General features: G+C 39.4%; 1 protein-coding gene across 1 annotated transcript; it reads right to left on the bottom strand.

Moving 5' to 3' along the window:
- Positions 1 to 2,377: 2,377 nt before the first annotated feature.
- Positions 2,378 to 17,353, bottom strand: crbn (cereblon). The gene is given in 12 exon segments (XM_042503947.1): positions 2,378 to 5,756; positions 7,008 to 7,139; positions 9,823 to 9,887; positions 11,038 to 11,153; positions 11,271 to 11,355; positions 11,465 to 11,527; positions 11,866 to 12,028; positions 15,206 to 15,355; positions 16,074 to 16,276; positions 16,875 to 16,889; positions 16,891 to 16,988; positions 17,280 to 17,353. Coding segments are annotated over 12 exon segments (1,347 nt in total). The 5' UTR covers position 17,353; the 3' UTR covers positions 2,378 to 5,572.
- Between the last annotated feature and the right edge of the window lie 569 nt (positions 17,354 to 17,922).

The raw sequence follows: 17,922 nt of genomic DNA, 5'->3' as shown, positions 1-17,922 counted from the left end.
ATAAGATTGCTAAATGAGAAGGGAGTTTGAGCCACTTGAGGTTAATTTGACCCATTTAGATGAATCCTCACTTAAACACAAATTACTCTTTTTATCTGTTTATATTACAGTTGATAATTTGCACTGAACAGATATTAGCCAGACTTAAATCTGCTGTATGTCAGACATGACATGTACATGACCTGCTGGTCAACAGAGAGACATTGATGGAGCAGCATACCAAAAGGCTGACACATCACACATGCACACATGTACAGGGAATGTGGCCCATCTATTTTCAACTCCACCCAGGTGTTGGAGCAAGTATTCAGATCCTCTACTTAAGTAAATATACTACTACCACATTTTTAAAATACACTGTTGTGAGTAAAAGCACTGCCCTGAAAATGTCACTTAAGTAAAAGTATGTCAGTAATCAGGAATTTCACTAACATTATTAAGAGCATTCAATGCAGAAAAAAGTAAAAAATCAATGTAATCATCTCAAATTATTTAAATAATTAAAAGAAAACCAGCAAAAACCCTCATATTTGAGAAGCTGGGACAATGACATTGTTTTGCATGAAAAAATATCTTAAAACAATGATCAAAATCATTGCCAATTAATTTTCTGCCTATCAGACGGTCAGTAAGTCAATCAACTGACTTATCATTTCAGCTGCTCTTGTACATTTTCATGTTTTCTGTGCAAAAACCCTGTAAAATATTTGTACATTTGTAAAATAACTATTAACTAACGTTGCCAAATAATTGCAGTGGAGTAACAAGAAAAATATTATTAATATAAAAGTATATTGGAGTAGAAGTAAAAAGTGGCATGAGATTAATATACCCAAGCAAAAGTTCAAGTACCTTAACTTTGTACTTAAATACAGTAGTTGAGTAAAGGTACTTGGTTACCAAATTAAGTAAAAACCATTATTTCCTTCCAACAACAGACACCAAATGCTGCATCAGACCAGACTGACAGGGAGGGAAAGGGAACGCACAGGCAAACTTTACACCACAATGTGCTCTACTGACTACATCCCACTTTGGCATGCACTTTGGTTATTGTGATGATCCCCTCCAGTCCTTGTAAAAAATCCATATCAACTTTTGATCACAAATAAAACCCCAACTAATAATTTTTATAGCTGATTGTTTACTTTACTTACCAAGCAAAACTGTCGACTGCATGCAGCTTGCCACGTGTGAGGATTTGCTGCTTTTCTATTTACAACAGAGGAAAAGCTATTTGAAGACTTCACCTCGGGCTCGGGGAAGTTCTAATGGGCATCATTTTCTGAAAGAAAAGGCATCAAAAACACATTACAATAACAATTTGGAACAGCATGAGACTTTATTAGAGAGAAGCAGAGTGACAAACAACTTCCAAAAACCACAAAACAGGTCAGGGGTATTTTTAAGATCAAGCTGAAGTGGTGATGAGAAATAAGAAGTCACATGTTGCATGTCCAAAACCTTATCCACGTAATTATTACTACAAATGTTCTTTGAGGGATCCTCACGTGGTCGAGGTGGCTCCTCTCCCACTCAGAGACTCATTAGACCCCCACTGCGCTGGAACACAAGTGATCCTCTGTCCATGTGTATCTGCACATGAGAGTAATACACTGCAAAAAGAATTATATAAACTCATTATATGCAGACACATGAAAGCACACAAACACAACAACGGCACGTGTCAATCTGTCTGTGAAATGAAGATTTACAGACTCTGTGAGGACATCATACTACCTGCTGTTACCTTTTTGTCTGAGCTCAATTAGTCATCTCAACAAGGTTTCCAGCTTTACACACACATGTACAGACTCACACACACATTGTCCTAACTGTCAGACTTATGCCTCTTGATCTGCTTGCTTCCCTGGTGAAACACGTAAATCAGAAAACAGTTAGAGGATAAGAGCATGTTTATTTGACTCTGTGGTACACTGATTGTCATGGAAAAAACAAGCAAAAGCTCTTTGGGAACAGGCCGTTGATTTCTTCAGTGAAGCACACATTTTTATTGATGATGTTGAGTGAAAGTCTGACAGCCTGGCTAACACTGAATCAGTGATATGACAGAGAATACAGTCAAAACAGGAGTAACATGGGATTTTACCTGTCATTCTCAGGGTGAAAACCTTTTCCTTTTTAAATAAAATGATATGAAACTGTCAAAGAGTACAGCAGAGGATTAAAAATAAAATTCTAAATGTGAATGTAATGAAAATAAATAAAAGGACACCTTTTTGAGGAAATTTACATTTTCTGATGTAAAGGTGAACTCCACCACTTTTACACGTTAAAGGGACAATTCACCTTAAAACTCAAACTGTAATGCTATTTATCAATTTCGATTGTTTTGGTGCGAGTTGCTGAGTGCACTTGGCTCGTGGTGCTCAAAGCCCCAAAAAAACTCAACAGTAATATCTCTTTCCAAAAATCATGACTTGGTTATTCAAGATAATCCACAGACCTTGCTGTGAGTTGTATTTTCTCTCTACTGAACTACAGCTGCCAAATGAATCACCATGCAGAGGGAAGTGTGCATCTCCTCGAGGACGAGGCTCGTGTTTGTGACAGCGGGAGATCTAAACATTCATTGCATCAAGTTAGCTAGTTCAGTAGTGCTAGGTGAGCTAGCAGCAGATGCATGCTTCCCTCTGCACAGTGATTTGGTTGGTGGGTGTAGTTCAGCAGAGAAAATAGTTCCTACATAAAACTGCTCACAACAAGGTCTGTGGACTATCCTAAGAAACTGGGTCATGATTCCCAGAAAAAGACATTTCTGGGGATATTTGCAACACAACTGAATCTCTGGCCGAATTCTGGGTAACGTAGGCAGCAGCCGGATTTGACAAGGAAGAAAAATGTGCCCCCGCTGCATCAACTCTTATACATTTTTTTAAACTGTCAATTTTAAATCAGACAGTGTTATGGGGTGTAATGTTAAATTGGTGGAGCGATCTTTTAAGGGAAGACTACAAGACTATGTAGATGAACTAAAAGATTCATTCAAGACAAACTCTGTTGGCTCGACTCAGAACTGTACACCCATCTGACATCGTGCCTGGACTGTGAGAACAAGATGTAATGATAGTTACATTTAAATCCATCGCCCTTTAAAGAGTAGTCATGACATTTTGATAATACATCTAATTTGCTTTAAAGGGAAACACCATCTACATTAAGAATTCCAAAATGTTATTTTCTCTGAAAGTTCAATCAATATTTGTGAACATGAGCTAGTCTCTCTCAAAGGCAGAAACCAGATGAGTAAGTCTAATACTTGTCATGTCATCATGTACAAAGTCTGGAGCGGCTCAATGAACAAGAGGCTGATTTTGTGGATCCACAGATTTTTTTTTTTTTTTTATATATAGCCATATGAGCTTTTTTCTGTTGTAGTGTTCTCAGTCCTGTAACAGAAAATGTACCCATATACTCAGATAATTCCCACGAGTGCTCTCAGTGTCATCGATAACATCTTTCTGAATTCACTGTCTGTGAGCAGCTCCAGACTTTAAACCCTATGATATCACACATTTGAATTTTTGTACTCTAGTTTTTGGATTTGAGACAGTTCGTGTTAGCTGATATTTCTGGACTGTTTTAGACTATTGGAATAGCATGTATGAATTTTGAAAATAGGCGCAGTTCCCCTTTAATGCCAAAGCTGATGTGACAAAATCAAGATACCTTTTCATGTCTGTACAGTAAATAAGAAGCTGCAGCCAACAGCCGGTCAGCTTTGCGTAGACTAAAGACAGGAAACACGGGGAAACAGCGGGTCCTACTCTGGGCATGTTTAAAAAAAAATCTGCCTAAGCACTACCAAAGCTCATTAGTTAAAGTTTATATTCTGTTTGTCTAATGTGTACAAAAAAATAAAGTGAAAAAACTGGGAACGGTAGTGTCTTAAGGTCTCTGCATCCAGGAATTAGCCATAACCCCTGTTGCTCTTACATGTCCGTGTTCAGTTATAGGATGGTAGGTACATTTTGTTACTTTTGGACAGGCTCAGCTATCTGTTTTCCTGTGTTTACAGTCTGTATGCTAAGCTAAGCTAACCAGCTGCTAGTGGTAGCTTCAAAATTGTCTGACAGACATGAGTGTTTTATAGCCTCTCTTCTAACTCTTTACTAAAAGCAAATGTGCATTTTGCCAAACTTCAAACTGTTCTTTTAAGAATTTATCCAAAAACATTCAATCAGACGGACCAACATTTTCACAATCTACATGATTTCTTATTGCAATCAATGACTTTGCTAACTGATGAAAAGATTATTACCTAACAATTCTCTGTGACATGAATATATAATATGTGAAATAAGAGTCAGATTCTACAAACAGTAGAACACCAGTTATATTACACAATAAATGCTATAACTGCCTCTTATTTACAGCTACATTTATACAAACGTGAGCCAGCACCTTGCAACAAAATCGCAAGAAGTAAAATCCTGAAAACTGCAACACTACAAAAACACCTTTTAATTAAATCTTTATCTCTTTATCTCTCCCTTTCATCGTTAACAATCGTTCATTCACGCCTGTGGCTCACTGGTTCATCAAACTTATCAAAAGACACTGAGCTGGGGCATAGGCACACTATTTTAACATGCCACACAACATGAACAAACTAAATGAAGATGGGTAAATGCTCCTCTCGCTCTCTGTGATAATCAGCTCTAACTTTTTGTAATAAATAACACTCCTCCATTAGGCACCACGACATCTCTAATATCCACTTGCTTGTTTGCTGAAGCACATCCTCTGACAGGACAATGAACCTCAGTTGAATACAAAACAGACACCGATTACATCTATTACACATTATTGTCACCTCAGTTTTTTGTTTGCATAAAAAACTGGTGTGATAATAAAAAGCACACACGGTTGAGTCTGTTGAACTACTTTCCAGTCTTCTCGCATACAAAAATACATCCAATTTAATTCCAAAATATCCCCTTTAGTGACAGATCTAGAAGTACAACATGAGTGCACTCTCATTCCCTCCACTGACCTACAGCAGCTTAATGACGAAACTGATAAACATACCAGAGAAACCCACAAAGGATCTGAATGCTTAGTAAATTCAGATTAACTGGTTTTACAACAGATTAAAGTAGGTGACTTAGCCGACTTTCCAACTGCATGCAGTCAACTCTGTCATACAGAGGAACGGAGTTGAAGGGACACTATGCATTAAGCGTTTTTGTGTCGGTGTTTGTCTGCAGGTATCACGGGATGCAGATCAGCCAGCTGCATGCTCTGATGCTAGAACGTGTCATGGACTTAATCTCTATCACGCTGCACTGAGTCGTCTCACAGCTGCCTCCACATCTCAAGAACCTTTGAGAACCATCACAACTTCCATCCTGCTCTAATTGATCTTAGAGTGCCATTTAAAGGCAGACTGACCTTTCCACTAATATGATGGATTTACTGCTGAGAGTGACAGGCGGAGTGTGATGTTCTGATTACTAAATGTAATCACAGGCAGAGGGTGCATGAAGATCCAGGCTCGGTGGGGGGTTGCAGGTTCTTGTTTTGTTGAATGATTAACGGTGGTCAGATGTCACAGGCAGAACAGCCGAGAGCCCTCTCTCCCCTCCTCCACCTCGCCCTGGGGGATACGGGGGAGCATAGCTGAACGGGTCAGACCCCAGAAACGAGGTGGAGACAAGTCCTTCTTGGTGGCTGTAAACTTCCAACCCATGTGAGACCCGCAGGTTCTGCACTGAGCAATTGTCCAGGCGTACCTAAGAGGGACAGAAGAGGAGAACATTTTATATAGGATCCCATTCAGATGTGTTCAAAAATGTATATATAAGAATTTAATTAAAGGTATCAATCATATTTTTTGGTGAAATGTGAATGTTTCACACACATCCCTCCCCGCGGCAACACAGACGATCTATACAGTCAGCACAGTTTCAAGGTGGACACCCAAGATTAGTGTCACCAATTCAGTTTCTGACCAAATGTCTCCCCTTCTGTTTCTGAGATATGATGTTGAGTAACGGCCAGAAAAGTGTTTTTGCAGAACATTATGATGTCATAGTGAAGCTGACCATTGACCCTTTGGATGTCAGATGCCATCATTTCTTCATTTTACCCTATTAGATATTTACCTGAAATTCTGTCATCGTTATTATAACACAGTTAGAGAATTCTGGTTCATATTTATCAACACTGCTTAGTTTTACCATTGTCTGAATTCTTGAGTTATGGCAAAAACATGTTTTGTGGGCTCAGTTGCGAGCTTTCACCAACAGTTTCTTTTCAGTTCATACCTGAGGCGGAAGTTTGCGTCAAATTTGACAAAATTCCCTTGTGTTATTAAAATATCGGGCTTATGATAATGAGGCTGCAACGTCACAGTGACCTTTAACCTTTGACATCCAAAGTGTAGTCAGTTCACAGTTGAGTACAAATAGATGTTTGTGTCAAATTTGAAGAAATTCCCTCGAGGCGTCCTTGAGATAAACTGTTCACAAAAACGGGACGGTCAGACACACGTACATACAGGCAACCTGAAAACGTAATGCCTCTGGTCATGGCAACCGCCTTTCTGTGAGTTCACACCGACCTTGACCTTTCACCTTTGACTACCAAAATCAAATCAGTTTATCCTTTACTCTCAATGGACATTTGTGCCAAATTTGAGGAAGTTCCATCAAGATATCACATTCATGAGAATGGGACAGACGGACAAGTCGAAAAACATAAATCCTCTGGCCACAGTTATCACTTGTGCAAAGGCATTAAAAAAAAAAACAATACTGATTATGATATTACAAAGAAAAGCCAAAGCTTCTTATTTAAGGCACTGGAGAGCTTCAAAATACAGTTAGAACAAAAACAGTATTAAAGTGTGTTAAATAATTAGGAAACCCTGGTGTGAGAGGCACAGTGAGGACTCAGAGTCAAACTATTCACTGTGCGTCACGTGTTGCATCATTCACTGGTCCGAGGAAGGAGTGTGAACTAGCCAGGAGTATGAAAGTTACCCTGGAAACCAGCTGTGCAGTGTGGATGGCCTGCCAATCAGGTTGAGGTTGTTAGCTTTGTAGACAGTCAGGGTTTCATGGACGTAACCGTGAGGGTTGACGTATGCAGCCATGGGTCCGTACAGAGACAAGCTGCAGGGAGAGAGAGGCAGAGGAAAAAGTCATCAGCACTGATTATGATTAAATGTTTCAACCAAAAAGAAAACATCAGTATGGTCCTTTTAAAGAAAGAATGAAACAGCCTGCAAATGGAGCTAAACTGGAGTTGCAGCTAACGATTATCTTTCTAACAATTTATTTTCTCAATAGATCGAATATTTGTCGTGTATAAGTTTACTGTCATAGAGGAATAAAGAAACCAGAAAATACTCACATTCATTCAGACAATTTTGGATTCTTTCTTTTTTTTAGTCACTCAAACCATTTAATCAAATATCAAATTAGTGGCAATTAATTTAATTGTTGACAACTAACTGATCTAATTATTGCAGCTCTGAGGCAAGCTGCCTTAAAAATGCCTAAATAGGACATTGTAATTTCACAGCTTTTTTGAATCGAACGGTGAGTTCTTCACAATAAACTCACACTGCTTAAATCCACAAATCTTAAATGAAAGATCTCACGTACTGTGTGTCAAGGCAGACTGCATAAGAGTATATAATGTAAACTACGTATAAGACATTACGACAGTAAAGTGATGACCACTCGGGAGTTAAACTGTATATTTGAAAACATATGTATGGACGTATATTCACAGAATATATAAGAAATTAGCACACAGTGTTTTTGTTATTGTTATTGATGAATTTACAGCTTGCTGTGACCACGCTCACCCTACGTGGTCAAAACATATCTTTTTTAATCTAGATTTAAACAATTTAAAGCTCCACACATTATAATATGCCTTTCCTCAGCGGGTTGAAACAGGTCCAGTGCTTTCTTCTGGAAAATGCTATTTTTAACTTTCAGCTCTACAAGATAATTATTTAACCTCACAGCAGACAATAAAACCAGACACAAAGGAGACACATTTTGCATCGGTTATTGAGGTAGCAATTTACTGTTCTCCAGATCTGGTTTGGGTCCCTAATTGAAAACGCATTATGTACGTAGTTTGGTACTCACAAGAAGAGTGTAGCCTCAGCAATCAAATTAAACACATAATCTTTCATTCACTGTTTATCTGGACGTCCTCAGATAAAACGGTTTATGCACATTTTGTTTAAACATAGAGGAGTGTCTGGACAGTTGCAGTGGTGTTAGGAGGTTCTGTGTGTGACTTTTGGAAAAGTACATTAACCATCACACATCATAGTTAGTTACAAAAGTAGATTACATAACGATGTGTGTGTGTGTGTGTGTGTGTGTGTGTGTGTGTGTGTGTGTGTGCATCCAGTGTGTGTGCGTGTGTGTGCATCCAGTCTGTGAGTGAAATGAAATGCAGGGATATCATGCTCATGACGTAACCCCAGACTTTATGCAACTTCCAGACAGAAAGACAAATTGTCGACTATGACGTGGTAATAACTGCAGTGATTACTGTGATAAAGGTAAAAAAAAAGGAAAGAAAAATGAAAAAAAAGTACCACTAGACTGCTTTAATGTGTGTTTTTTTTATATCAGCTCCAACTGCTGCAGGGGGGGACTCCATTTTTTTAAAAAATTCAGTAAAATTCAGCCTAAAATTTAACCGATCTGTTTTTTAGATAAATTAAAAAATGTGCATCTTAATGGCATTAATTGTAAAAGTAGGAACAAGAATCACTTCAAAGACAGAAATTTGTGCATCTAGAGGTTTAAAAACAACATTAACGCTTCATTAAAGAAGTACTTTGCTGCATTAGAAAGATGCAAATACTTTTGAAATCGGTGGTACATTACCTGAGAAAATAGAGAAAATAGATGGGCTGTAGTATTGACTTCGCCCTAGAGGTAGAAAACCTACAACTACCAGAATACTATCAATCAACACTCCCACTGGTGGATGGTGGATGAGCTTATCAGTTTTGCCACAGGAAGCAATATGATGGCCAGCTGGTAACAAACAATCTTGTATTACAGTTGAAAAGTAAGCTAAAATATGTTTATGAAACATTTGAGTCCTGAAACAGGCGACACAGTTAGAGAATTCTGGTTCATATTTATCAACACTGCTTAGTTTTACCATTTGATCTCTTTTTTCAGCCTCCTTTTTTTACAAAGCAGAACAACGTATAGTGCTAATCCACTTCCTGTTCACTAATTCTTGTATTACGAGCACACAGTGCACTGAAACATTTTTCTGCTGAGGACATTTTCGGTGACAAATAGTCAATACAGTGTTAGTTTGTTGGTTTACATTCAGTCAGTGCTGCCTAGTTTTTATTGTTTGATCAGAGTTTTGTCTGAGTTCAAGAGAGCAGGGCAGCTGTCTCTCAATCCGCTTTTCTACTTTTTGTGTCTGTGGTTGCAGACATATGAAAATGCACAAGTACTATCTGTAGTTCGAGCAACAGCCCTGGACCCAGCTCAAATCTGCAGGATGCCGTGTTTTCACATCATTCAGCTGATTTTGAGATATGAGTGCTGTTTACCACAGCTCATCTCTGATATTGATAGTTCCACTGATTAGACTGTATGCAGCGTTCATGCATGTTCAGCTTGTTTTGGTTACCTGCCATGCAGGTGAAGAAAGGACCACATTAAGTGCAATATTCACCGACATAAATTATCTCTCTCACACATTCATCAAGTGCCCTGTGGTTTGTGTCACTACTGAGCTGAACAGTATCTGTAATTACGGACCTACAACATGCAAAAGCATTGATGTCCTCACCTGAAGATCTCGTTTTTTGTGGTGATTTCTGTGTCCTGGCACTGCTTACAGCACAGTGATGTGCACTGTGGAGGAGAGACAATAAAATGTTAAAGGATGTATGTGCAAAGTGTTCTCACTGTTGAGGCCTTTATGCTTCAAGAGCCACTAGCTGGATGAAAAGGGTTCAGGTTTGCAGCGTGTGACCTTCTGAGACTTTCAGGAGAATTACTATGCTCAATCAGACGGAAAGGAAATGGCAGATAATAGGGACTCACATCAAAGAAGCACTTAACAGATCCGACGACAGCTTTACAGTTTTTGTTGATGCAGCAGTGTGTGTGTGTGTGTGTGTGTGTGTGTGTGTGTGTGTGTGTTCTGTGATAAAGTCTGAGTGATATGGACCTTCCTCACCCACACATATCTATAATTCCTAATATTCAAATGTAAATGTTTATAATTTTAGGATTTGTGTTCATAATGCAGGATGAATTTCAGGTTCCATTTGAGTTTTTGTGTTATACAAAAAAAAAACAAATGCTGCAGCTCAGGACCTTTATATCCAGCATCTTCACGTGCAAAATCGCCTGAGACTACTGGTTTGCACAATGGAAGAATTCCCACACAAACTGCCAGAAACCATCTCATTCATTTAGGTGGAGTCAAACAAAGCTCATCACAATGGCTGAGAATCAGACAGATGAACAGTCGAACCCAAAATATAATGCCTCCGCTCACAGCTATCATTGACAAGGAGGCATGATGAAAGTGCAGATTTTAAAGAGGCCCTTTATTGCGACCAGCTCATTGATATGCTACACCTGTCAGGTGGTCTCTCTGGTCACCATGGATTACGCTTGCAAAGTGTTTTTAAACAAATTAGTCAACAAAACCTGAGAACTAAGCCTAATGTTTGCATAGAAAAAATGTATCATATCTTTAAATCCAGCTCATAAAAAATGGGAGCGCTTGTACTTTTGTTCAATGTGTTTAAACGGTTTTGATTTTGCAGGCCAACTTTAACCTGAAATATCGCAGCAGCAATAACAGATCTATCAGCCCCTGACAGGCAGGATGAAGTACACCAGAGAACATCAGACAGAAAAACAGACAAAGACTGTACAGTGTGAAACAACACCAGATCAGACACCATGAGGGAGGTGATGGCTGCAGGGACAGAGGAGAAAGGCTGAGATGGTTGGACAGGACTAAGGGTTAGTGGTGACTTTTCCTTACCCGGTCCATGATGTCCAGCTCACAGCGAAGTCTCTGAATGGCGCTGCCGATCTTCAGCAGCTGGAGCCGCAGAGCGTCGTCTATGGGCAGACAGGCCGCAACTCTGTAGGAGAAGTCTGACAGAAACCAGACGGGGATGAAAGGAAGGAAGGAAAGAAAGCACAAAGAACACAAACAGACATACGTGTGTACGCGTCTGTTATCCATCTGCAACACACTGAACAGAGGCTGACCTATGGCGTTCGTCGGGAGAGAGTCATCCTTCAGATTCTCATCCCATTCATGGAGCTGTTTCTTCACTCTGTTCATTAGTGACTCCTGCAAGGTGACATACATCAAGCAAAGAAAACGCGGTTTACATTAAATCTTATGTGATGTTTATCTATGGAGGAAATACCAAGCGGTGCACCCAGGCTGCAGCACTCACAGAGTCGTAGAGAGCGTAGACCCAGGGCGGCCACGGCGTCAGACTGGCACAGTGAAACTTCCTCTGTGATGAACAACAGATGCATCATTAACTAATTATATCTTCACACAGTGATTACTGTATGTGCTCACAGTTTCTCTTCCCTTCCCTGTTAATAATGACATACACATCATGGCCAAAAGTGGACACCAGAACATAATACTAATATATGGCAATGCCCCTGTGCACAGAGTTACATGTTGTGTCTAAAATATTATATGTTAATATAATTAGACACAAATACATGGGAAAATATGGTCCAGAATGAAAATGTCAAAGTGCCTGTACTTGCAAAAGATGTTGTATGTTACTGCTGCAGATGTGTGCTGTGTAAATGTACTATGAGTGTTTATGTGTCTGACCTGTTGGTAGTTATTCCACCAGCGTTGGGCCTGTTTGCAGCTCTGTGTCAGCGGTTTGGAGGAGGGGTGCATGTGGAGTCTTGAGAGGGGTGTGAGCTGCACGGCAGAGAGAGGATCTGGAAGGATGCGTTCTGGAAGGATCTGTACTTTGGCTTGTCTGATCCTGTGGAGATAAACAAAGAGAGACATAACATGGGTTGCGGGGGGAAAAAAAGAGCCAGGGAAGGAGGGAAATGTGGAACAGAACAACAGAGGGCGAGTGAAGACGAGCAGATGAATAACAGATTAAACAAACGGTGCACTGGCTGAATGCTATCAGATGTGTGACAGGACGTTTGTAAACCTGAGATCATAAAGAAAAAGGTGTCTTCTGTACATTTTTTGTCAACAATAAGAAATATATCTCCAACTCCTCACACAAGGTGCACTCATTGAACTCCACGGGAGTCAAACTAACAGACATTCACTGAGCAACACCACATGAGCACTAAAAAACACCTACTACCACGAGACAGAGCACACGCCTAAAATGGCATTCACTTCAACCCTTCCAAAAAGACATTATGCAATGTTTAACTTCTTTTTTTAACTTACATTTACTGAGCATCAACAGTATAAAATATGCATTAACAAGAGAAACAGCAGATGTACAATGCTGCTTCCATGCTTCTCTTATGTGATGGCAGAAAACAGAGCTGACAGAATCTATGGAGCCATACATGCATTAAATATTCCTTTTCTGCTTTGGATCTACAGTGAGAAGAGCATCGATTAATGTTTTTGGAGGGCAATTTCGAAAGTCGGGATACTGTTTATTAATAAAGTTGCCTAAGTTTAAAGAAACGAACGAGTTAAGACGTTGGCAGTTGAAATTTGGTGGACAAGTCTGCAAAGGACATGAAAATTCTGAACTGATGTTATGTCCCGTCAACCCCATATCGAAATGCGAGTCTATGTTAGATGGTTTGAAACACTGTGATTGATATTTATCAGGGTGAGAGTGGAAGCAATGTTAAATTTCTATATATTCAATGCACAAACAGATGATGATGCCAGTGGCACTGAATTTCCAAATGTCTTTTTCAGAGACTCAAATCTAAAGGTAGCACATTCAGAAACATATTCAATATATTATGAAGAGGAAGAGAAGTGCATCGAAATATACAGAAAACGCTTTATCAGTATTCAGTGCACAACCCCTCCGAGGGCACAGCAGCAGATCCCAGTTAAGCTGGTGATAATTTTAATCTCTGCTAACTGGCGTCACTTGCATGACAACAAAAGGTCAACACGATTATGGCAACCAATTTATGTGCATTATATAACAGCGACTGAAGAGCGAGGGAAATACGTCTTTATGAAGACACAGTTTTATGGACAGTGCAACTTAATGATTTCCTGAACACTGGAGGATGTAAGGCGAAAACATCTATAGTAAGGCCACAGCAGTTAAAACAAAGAATGGGCTTTGCATTTTCTTGTAACCCACAGTGTTGATAGAGGATAAAATTAACCAGAAACACCTTGGAGAAGAAACTGAATGCGGTAAATGGTCTAAAAATGAGGCCAGAAGGCAAGGGAAAAGGTCACACAATAAAACAATAACAATAACACAGTATCCAGACTTTACAGAATTAAGTTGTCGAACAATAATTAAGATGTCATACTAAAATAGACAATTTTATTAGGAGCACTGTTCGGGGGCGATCACACTGAGACAGACTGCACCAGGCGCAACCGCTCCAATGAAACACCTTGGAAGCACATCTGCCAAAAGTGACATCGACGAGCAGTGCGAATTCACCCCTTGAGCGGAAAAGTCAAACATATTTCGCTGTACCATGGGGAAGGAATGATTTTGCTTGCCACGCTTCTGTAGCAACATGTCTCAGTGTGAGTCACTGTGTTGCTTTTCTGGACCCATAAAAAAAAACATCAAACATCAAATTTAGAGAAAGGGCACATAAATTGAAAAAGGGATAAGTTATCGACACAAAAAGACTCTAACTCTGTGGGAAACACTGTCTATAAAAGGTCTCAAGATATATTTGTGCCATGTTTTCCTTCTGTTGTTTTTTGTTTTGTTTTTTTAACTTCTTTATTTATTTATTCCTTTGATTATTTTTACTAGATTTATGAACTGGAGTCTGCCTCCCTGATGTAAAACACGTGCCACATGTGCCAGTGCCCTGGAAACAATAATTTGTTTGCCTGAACCAAGCCTTTCAAAAATTAAGAAAAATTAAAATTAAAATAAACACATACATAAACTAATCCATCTAAAGGGTATATAGAAGAAAACTATGACACAACCACAATTAATTCATCTTTAAAGAAAAAGTCAAAACCAATACATCTTGGACAAAAACCCAAATATGTAACTGTAGCAACTCCACCAATACAATTGTCTGAAGCAGACTATGATGCTCTCAGTTTACTTTTTGAAAATGACTGTGAAGAAAGTTAGTCTGCCCTCTAGTGCTGAACTACCAGAGTGACGGTTGGCTGCAAGAAACGACTGCTCAAAAACTGCTATCTGATGTGACTTTTTCTTCTCTGAGTAAATGTGAATCATGTATGATGTATATTAAAAAACTGAAACTTCAAAGTTTGATTTAATTGTTCATATTGACTAAGCACATATGGGGAAGTTGAATATTTTCAGTTTGTTGTGCTTGAACTTCAAGTAAATGTGAATACAAATTAATGTAAAGGCTGTTCAGCGCACACACACACACACACACACACACTTTAACAATATATTTATGTCCACATAAACAAAACTCATATGACGCAAATATTAAAGGTGCAATATAATGCATTTGCAAATTCACGGACCTGCGGCACTGTAGGTTTTCACATTGAAAAACCCAGTTTTCAGTTTTTAGGGGTGTGAGTAACACTGTCTCCACCATATATGGCGACTGTCAATGAAAGCAGAGACAGCACAGCACTTTGCAAGCTGTTAAGCCCTCATTTTGGACATACCAAGTTGTTGAAGCTCTTATGACCAACCTGTGAACATGTTTTAGGCTGCCAAATATGACAACACACAGTACTGTATTAACAAGCACAACATCTGGTGTATTGGCAGGCAGGCGGACAGACACACACACACACACACACACACACACACACACACACACACACACACAGAGACACAGACAATAACAATTAAGATGAAAACGTGCAGGGCTCTGATTACTGCAGACAATCGCGGGCTCACTCCATGAGAGGACCCCGACACACAATTATTTATCAAATGCAGCTTTCATTTAAATGTGCACATGCATTTATCCCTAACCTTTGGTTTAACGGTTTATGAGGCAGTTAAACTCACCCGTCTGCTTGAGTTCTTATCTCATGGACCTTGAATCTCTGCCTCCCCACAGCTTTCACTTTGACAGTTTCAATTCCATATTCCTGCTCTTCTCTGTATGCATAGATTTCAGCTGTTGTCCCAAACTCTGCCTCCGGCTCACTGGCATCACTGCAGAAAAAAATATCAAATAAAACCATTACAATTAAATTCAAACAGCACTCAAGGGATTTAGTGCTGTACTTGTAGTTGTAGTGACATCCATAATTTTAAAAAAAATGAAATGCTAAATAAAGCAGTTTCACATCACAAATCATTGTTTTTATGATGCGGCTCATTTGTGGAGAGGTTGCTAACTATGGTTGCTGACGTGAAACCGTATAAAAGCAAATGGCCTTATCTAGAGCCGCTATTTGATGTATTCATTCTACTGTAGAAAAATGGCGGCGCAACATGGCAATCTCCATAAATTAGGACTGCTCCCATTGTTAGTATAAACAATCTACAATAAAATCTTATTCTAAGGCAAAACAATCTTTATTTTCAGGCAATTATGCAGTAAAAATATATATATTTATTATATTTTATTTCATTCCAAGCCAGGTGGATGCCCTAATCTTTTAAACTCCATCCAGCCTGTTTGTAACAAAGCTTTCCATTAGAAATTTGAAGAGTCTCCAAGCTGAAACCAAGATAATGATAATCGTTAACAGAATTATTTTCTCAGAGTTGTGTGACACTATAAAACAGTTTTTCATAGGCCGCACAGAGCTCTTCATGACTAGTAAAGCCTTTAAGTAATATGCCAAAAAAAACCTCTCTGTTTATCAGCTCTGTCTAGTCTGTGATGATTTCCAGTGGCTACATTATCATTTGCATCGCTGCTCACCTGTGTGCGAGCACAGCAAAGGTGCGGTCTCTCTGGATGACGTTTCGCATCATGCTGACCTCCTGTGGCCTGAACAGCTGCAGAGGCAGCGTCTGACCCGGCACCAGCATCACAGCTGTGTGAGGCAGCACAGGGATGGTCTGACAGCTGTCATCGTCGTGGACTGTGCGGCCGTGAAACTCCTCCATGTCTGATCCCAGGTACTGCCACCACAGGGGTCAGAGTCAACACAGCAAGAAAACTAACTGTACAGTGAGGAAGTAAGGTTACACTTGTATGGTAGCGCTCATTCTTGAGAATTTGGGATAACTGGGACAAGACTTTATTTATTTTTGTGGGAGAAGGCTGGGAAGATAGTTTAAAAGATCAAAATGTTGACTATTAAACCCTGTAAAGAGCCAGCCAAGTGATTTAATTATTTTCATTTAATTTAATTTTTATAATTTTGATCAACGAATAAATATTGCATACAGTTAAAAGTACTGTATTTAATGTCTCCATTTGTTAAAACATTTTTAAATTTATTGAAGTTGTGAATTCTTGTCAGGGACGACGGTGTTTTGTGGCACAGGGCAAGTTTCTAAGTTTAAAAAATGAAAGCAGATCACACTATTTTATAAATAAAATTTAATCTATTTATGGAAAAAGTTGGGAAAAAAAATAAAAATAACGTTTCACCCCAGAAACCGTATAAATAAGTTATAATTTTAAGGGTTTATTGAGAGGACATGATTCGTCCCAATTCTCAAAAGTGTGTGATTGTAAGCACGTAGAGAAGCAAAGCCTCAGCGCAGCACTCACAGCGTGTGATGTGGGGCAGACTGGGGTCAAAGGTGATGATGGTGGGCTTCTCTGCCTCCCCATTGTCTCGGTCCTCAGTCTCCATGTCATCTTCCTCCTCCTCTTCCTCATTGTCTGTCATGGCACAGCAAGCACAGACACTCACAGTGAGGCTGGTTCGCTCTTTTAGTGTCTGCAAACTGACTAAAGCTGCAACTTTATCTATGCCAGTAAGTGACTCTGACGGTAGAAAGTAAAAGAAAGCGAAAGCAGATGAAATGTGTCAGTTGGGGTGTGATGTCTGACAGTGGCCTGCTGTGGAGAAACGTTAGCTAACAGTTAGCTGTTAGCAGGGCGGAGAGATAAACGGTGGTCCGGTGAAACGTCGAGCACAGCGACCGGTCAGTCGGTGAGTTTAACTGTTACCTGGTAAAAGCTGTAACTGGTTGCCCATGTTGTCGTTGATGTTGTCGTCTCCTCCACCCCTCTCGTCAGCCATATCCGTGTGTGTTTACAATACTCACTCTTCTTCTACGGTGTCTTCAGAGTGCAGCGTCGAGCCGGGTCCACGGCGCCCCCCGGCGGTGCGTCAGTACCCAACGCTGAGTTAAATGATGCAGAATAAAATAATCCATAATATCTAAATAATCCGGGGATTCCCCTTTTATTTTCTTTCACGGTCCCCAGTTAACACCGCAATCTTTAAAAATTCATTTGAATTTTGTTGTATTCAATGTTTTTTTTTTGCATGACTGAAGTGACTCTTTAACCCCCCCAGTCTGGAGAGCACAGAAAGTGCTTAAGTCAATACATAAAAAACTATTTAATTTAGGTGGAACATATTCAAGCACTGTGCTTATGTGCACTTTTCAAATATTATAATTCCCTCAATAGTTTCCATTTATGCCACTTCTCCTTCAACTTCAGTGCAATACAGAAGCAAATATTGTATTTTTAGCTCCATTACAATTATATGACGGCTATAAGTTATAGCTATAGTCACTTTGCATATAAAAAAGCCCTTCTGTCTGCATGAGCACTTTTTATTTTTGTATTTTAGATTTTGCTG

Source organism: Plectropomus leopardus, chromosome 2 (genome assembly GCF_008729295.1).
Source record: "Plectropomus leopardus isolate mb chromosome 2, YSFRI_Pleo_2.0, whole genome shotgun sequence".
NCBI classification, from domain to species: Eukaryota; Metazoa; Chordata; class Actinopteri; order Perciformes; family Serranidae; genus Plectropomus; species Plectropomus leopardus.
Note: the sequence above shows the minus strand (reverse complement) of the source record. Positions and strands in the feature narration are given on the sequence as shown.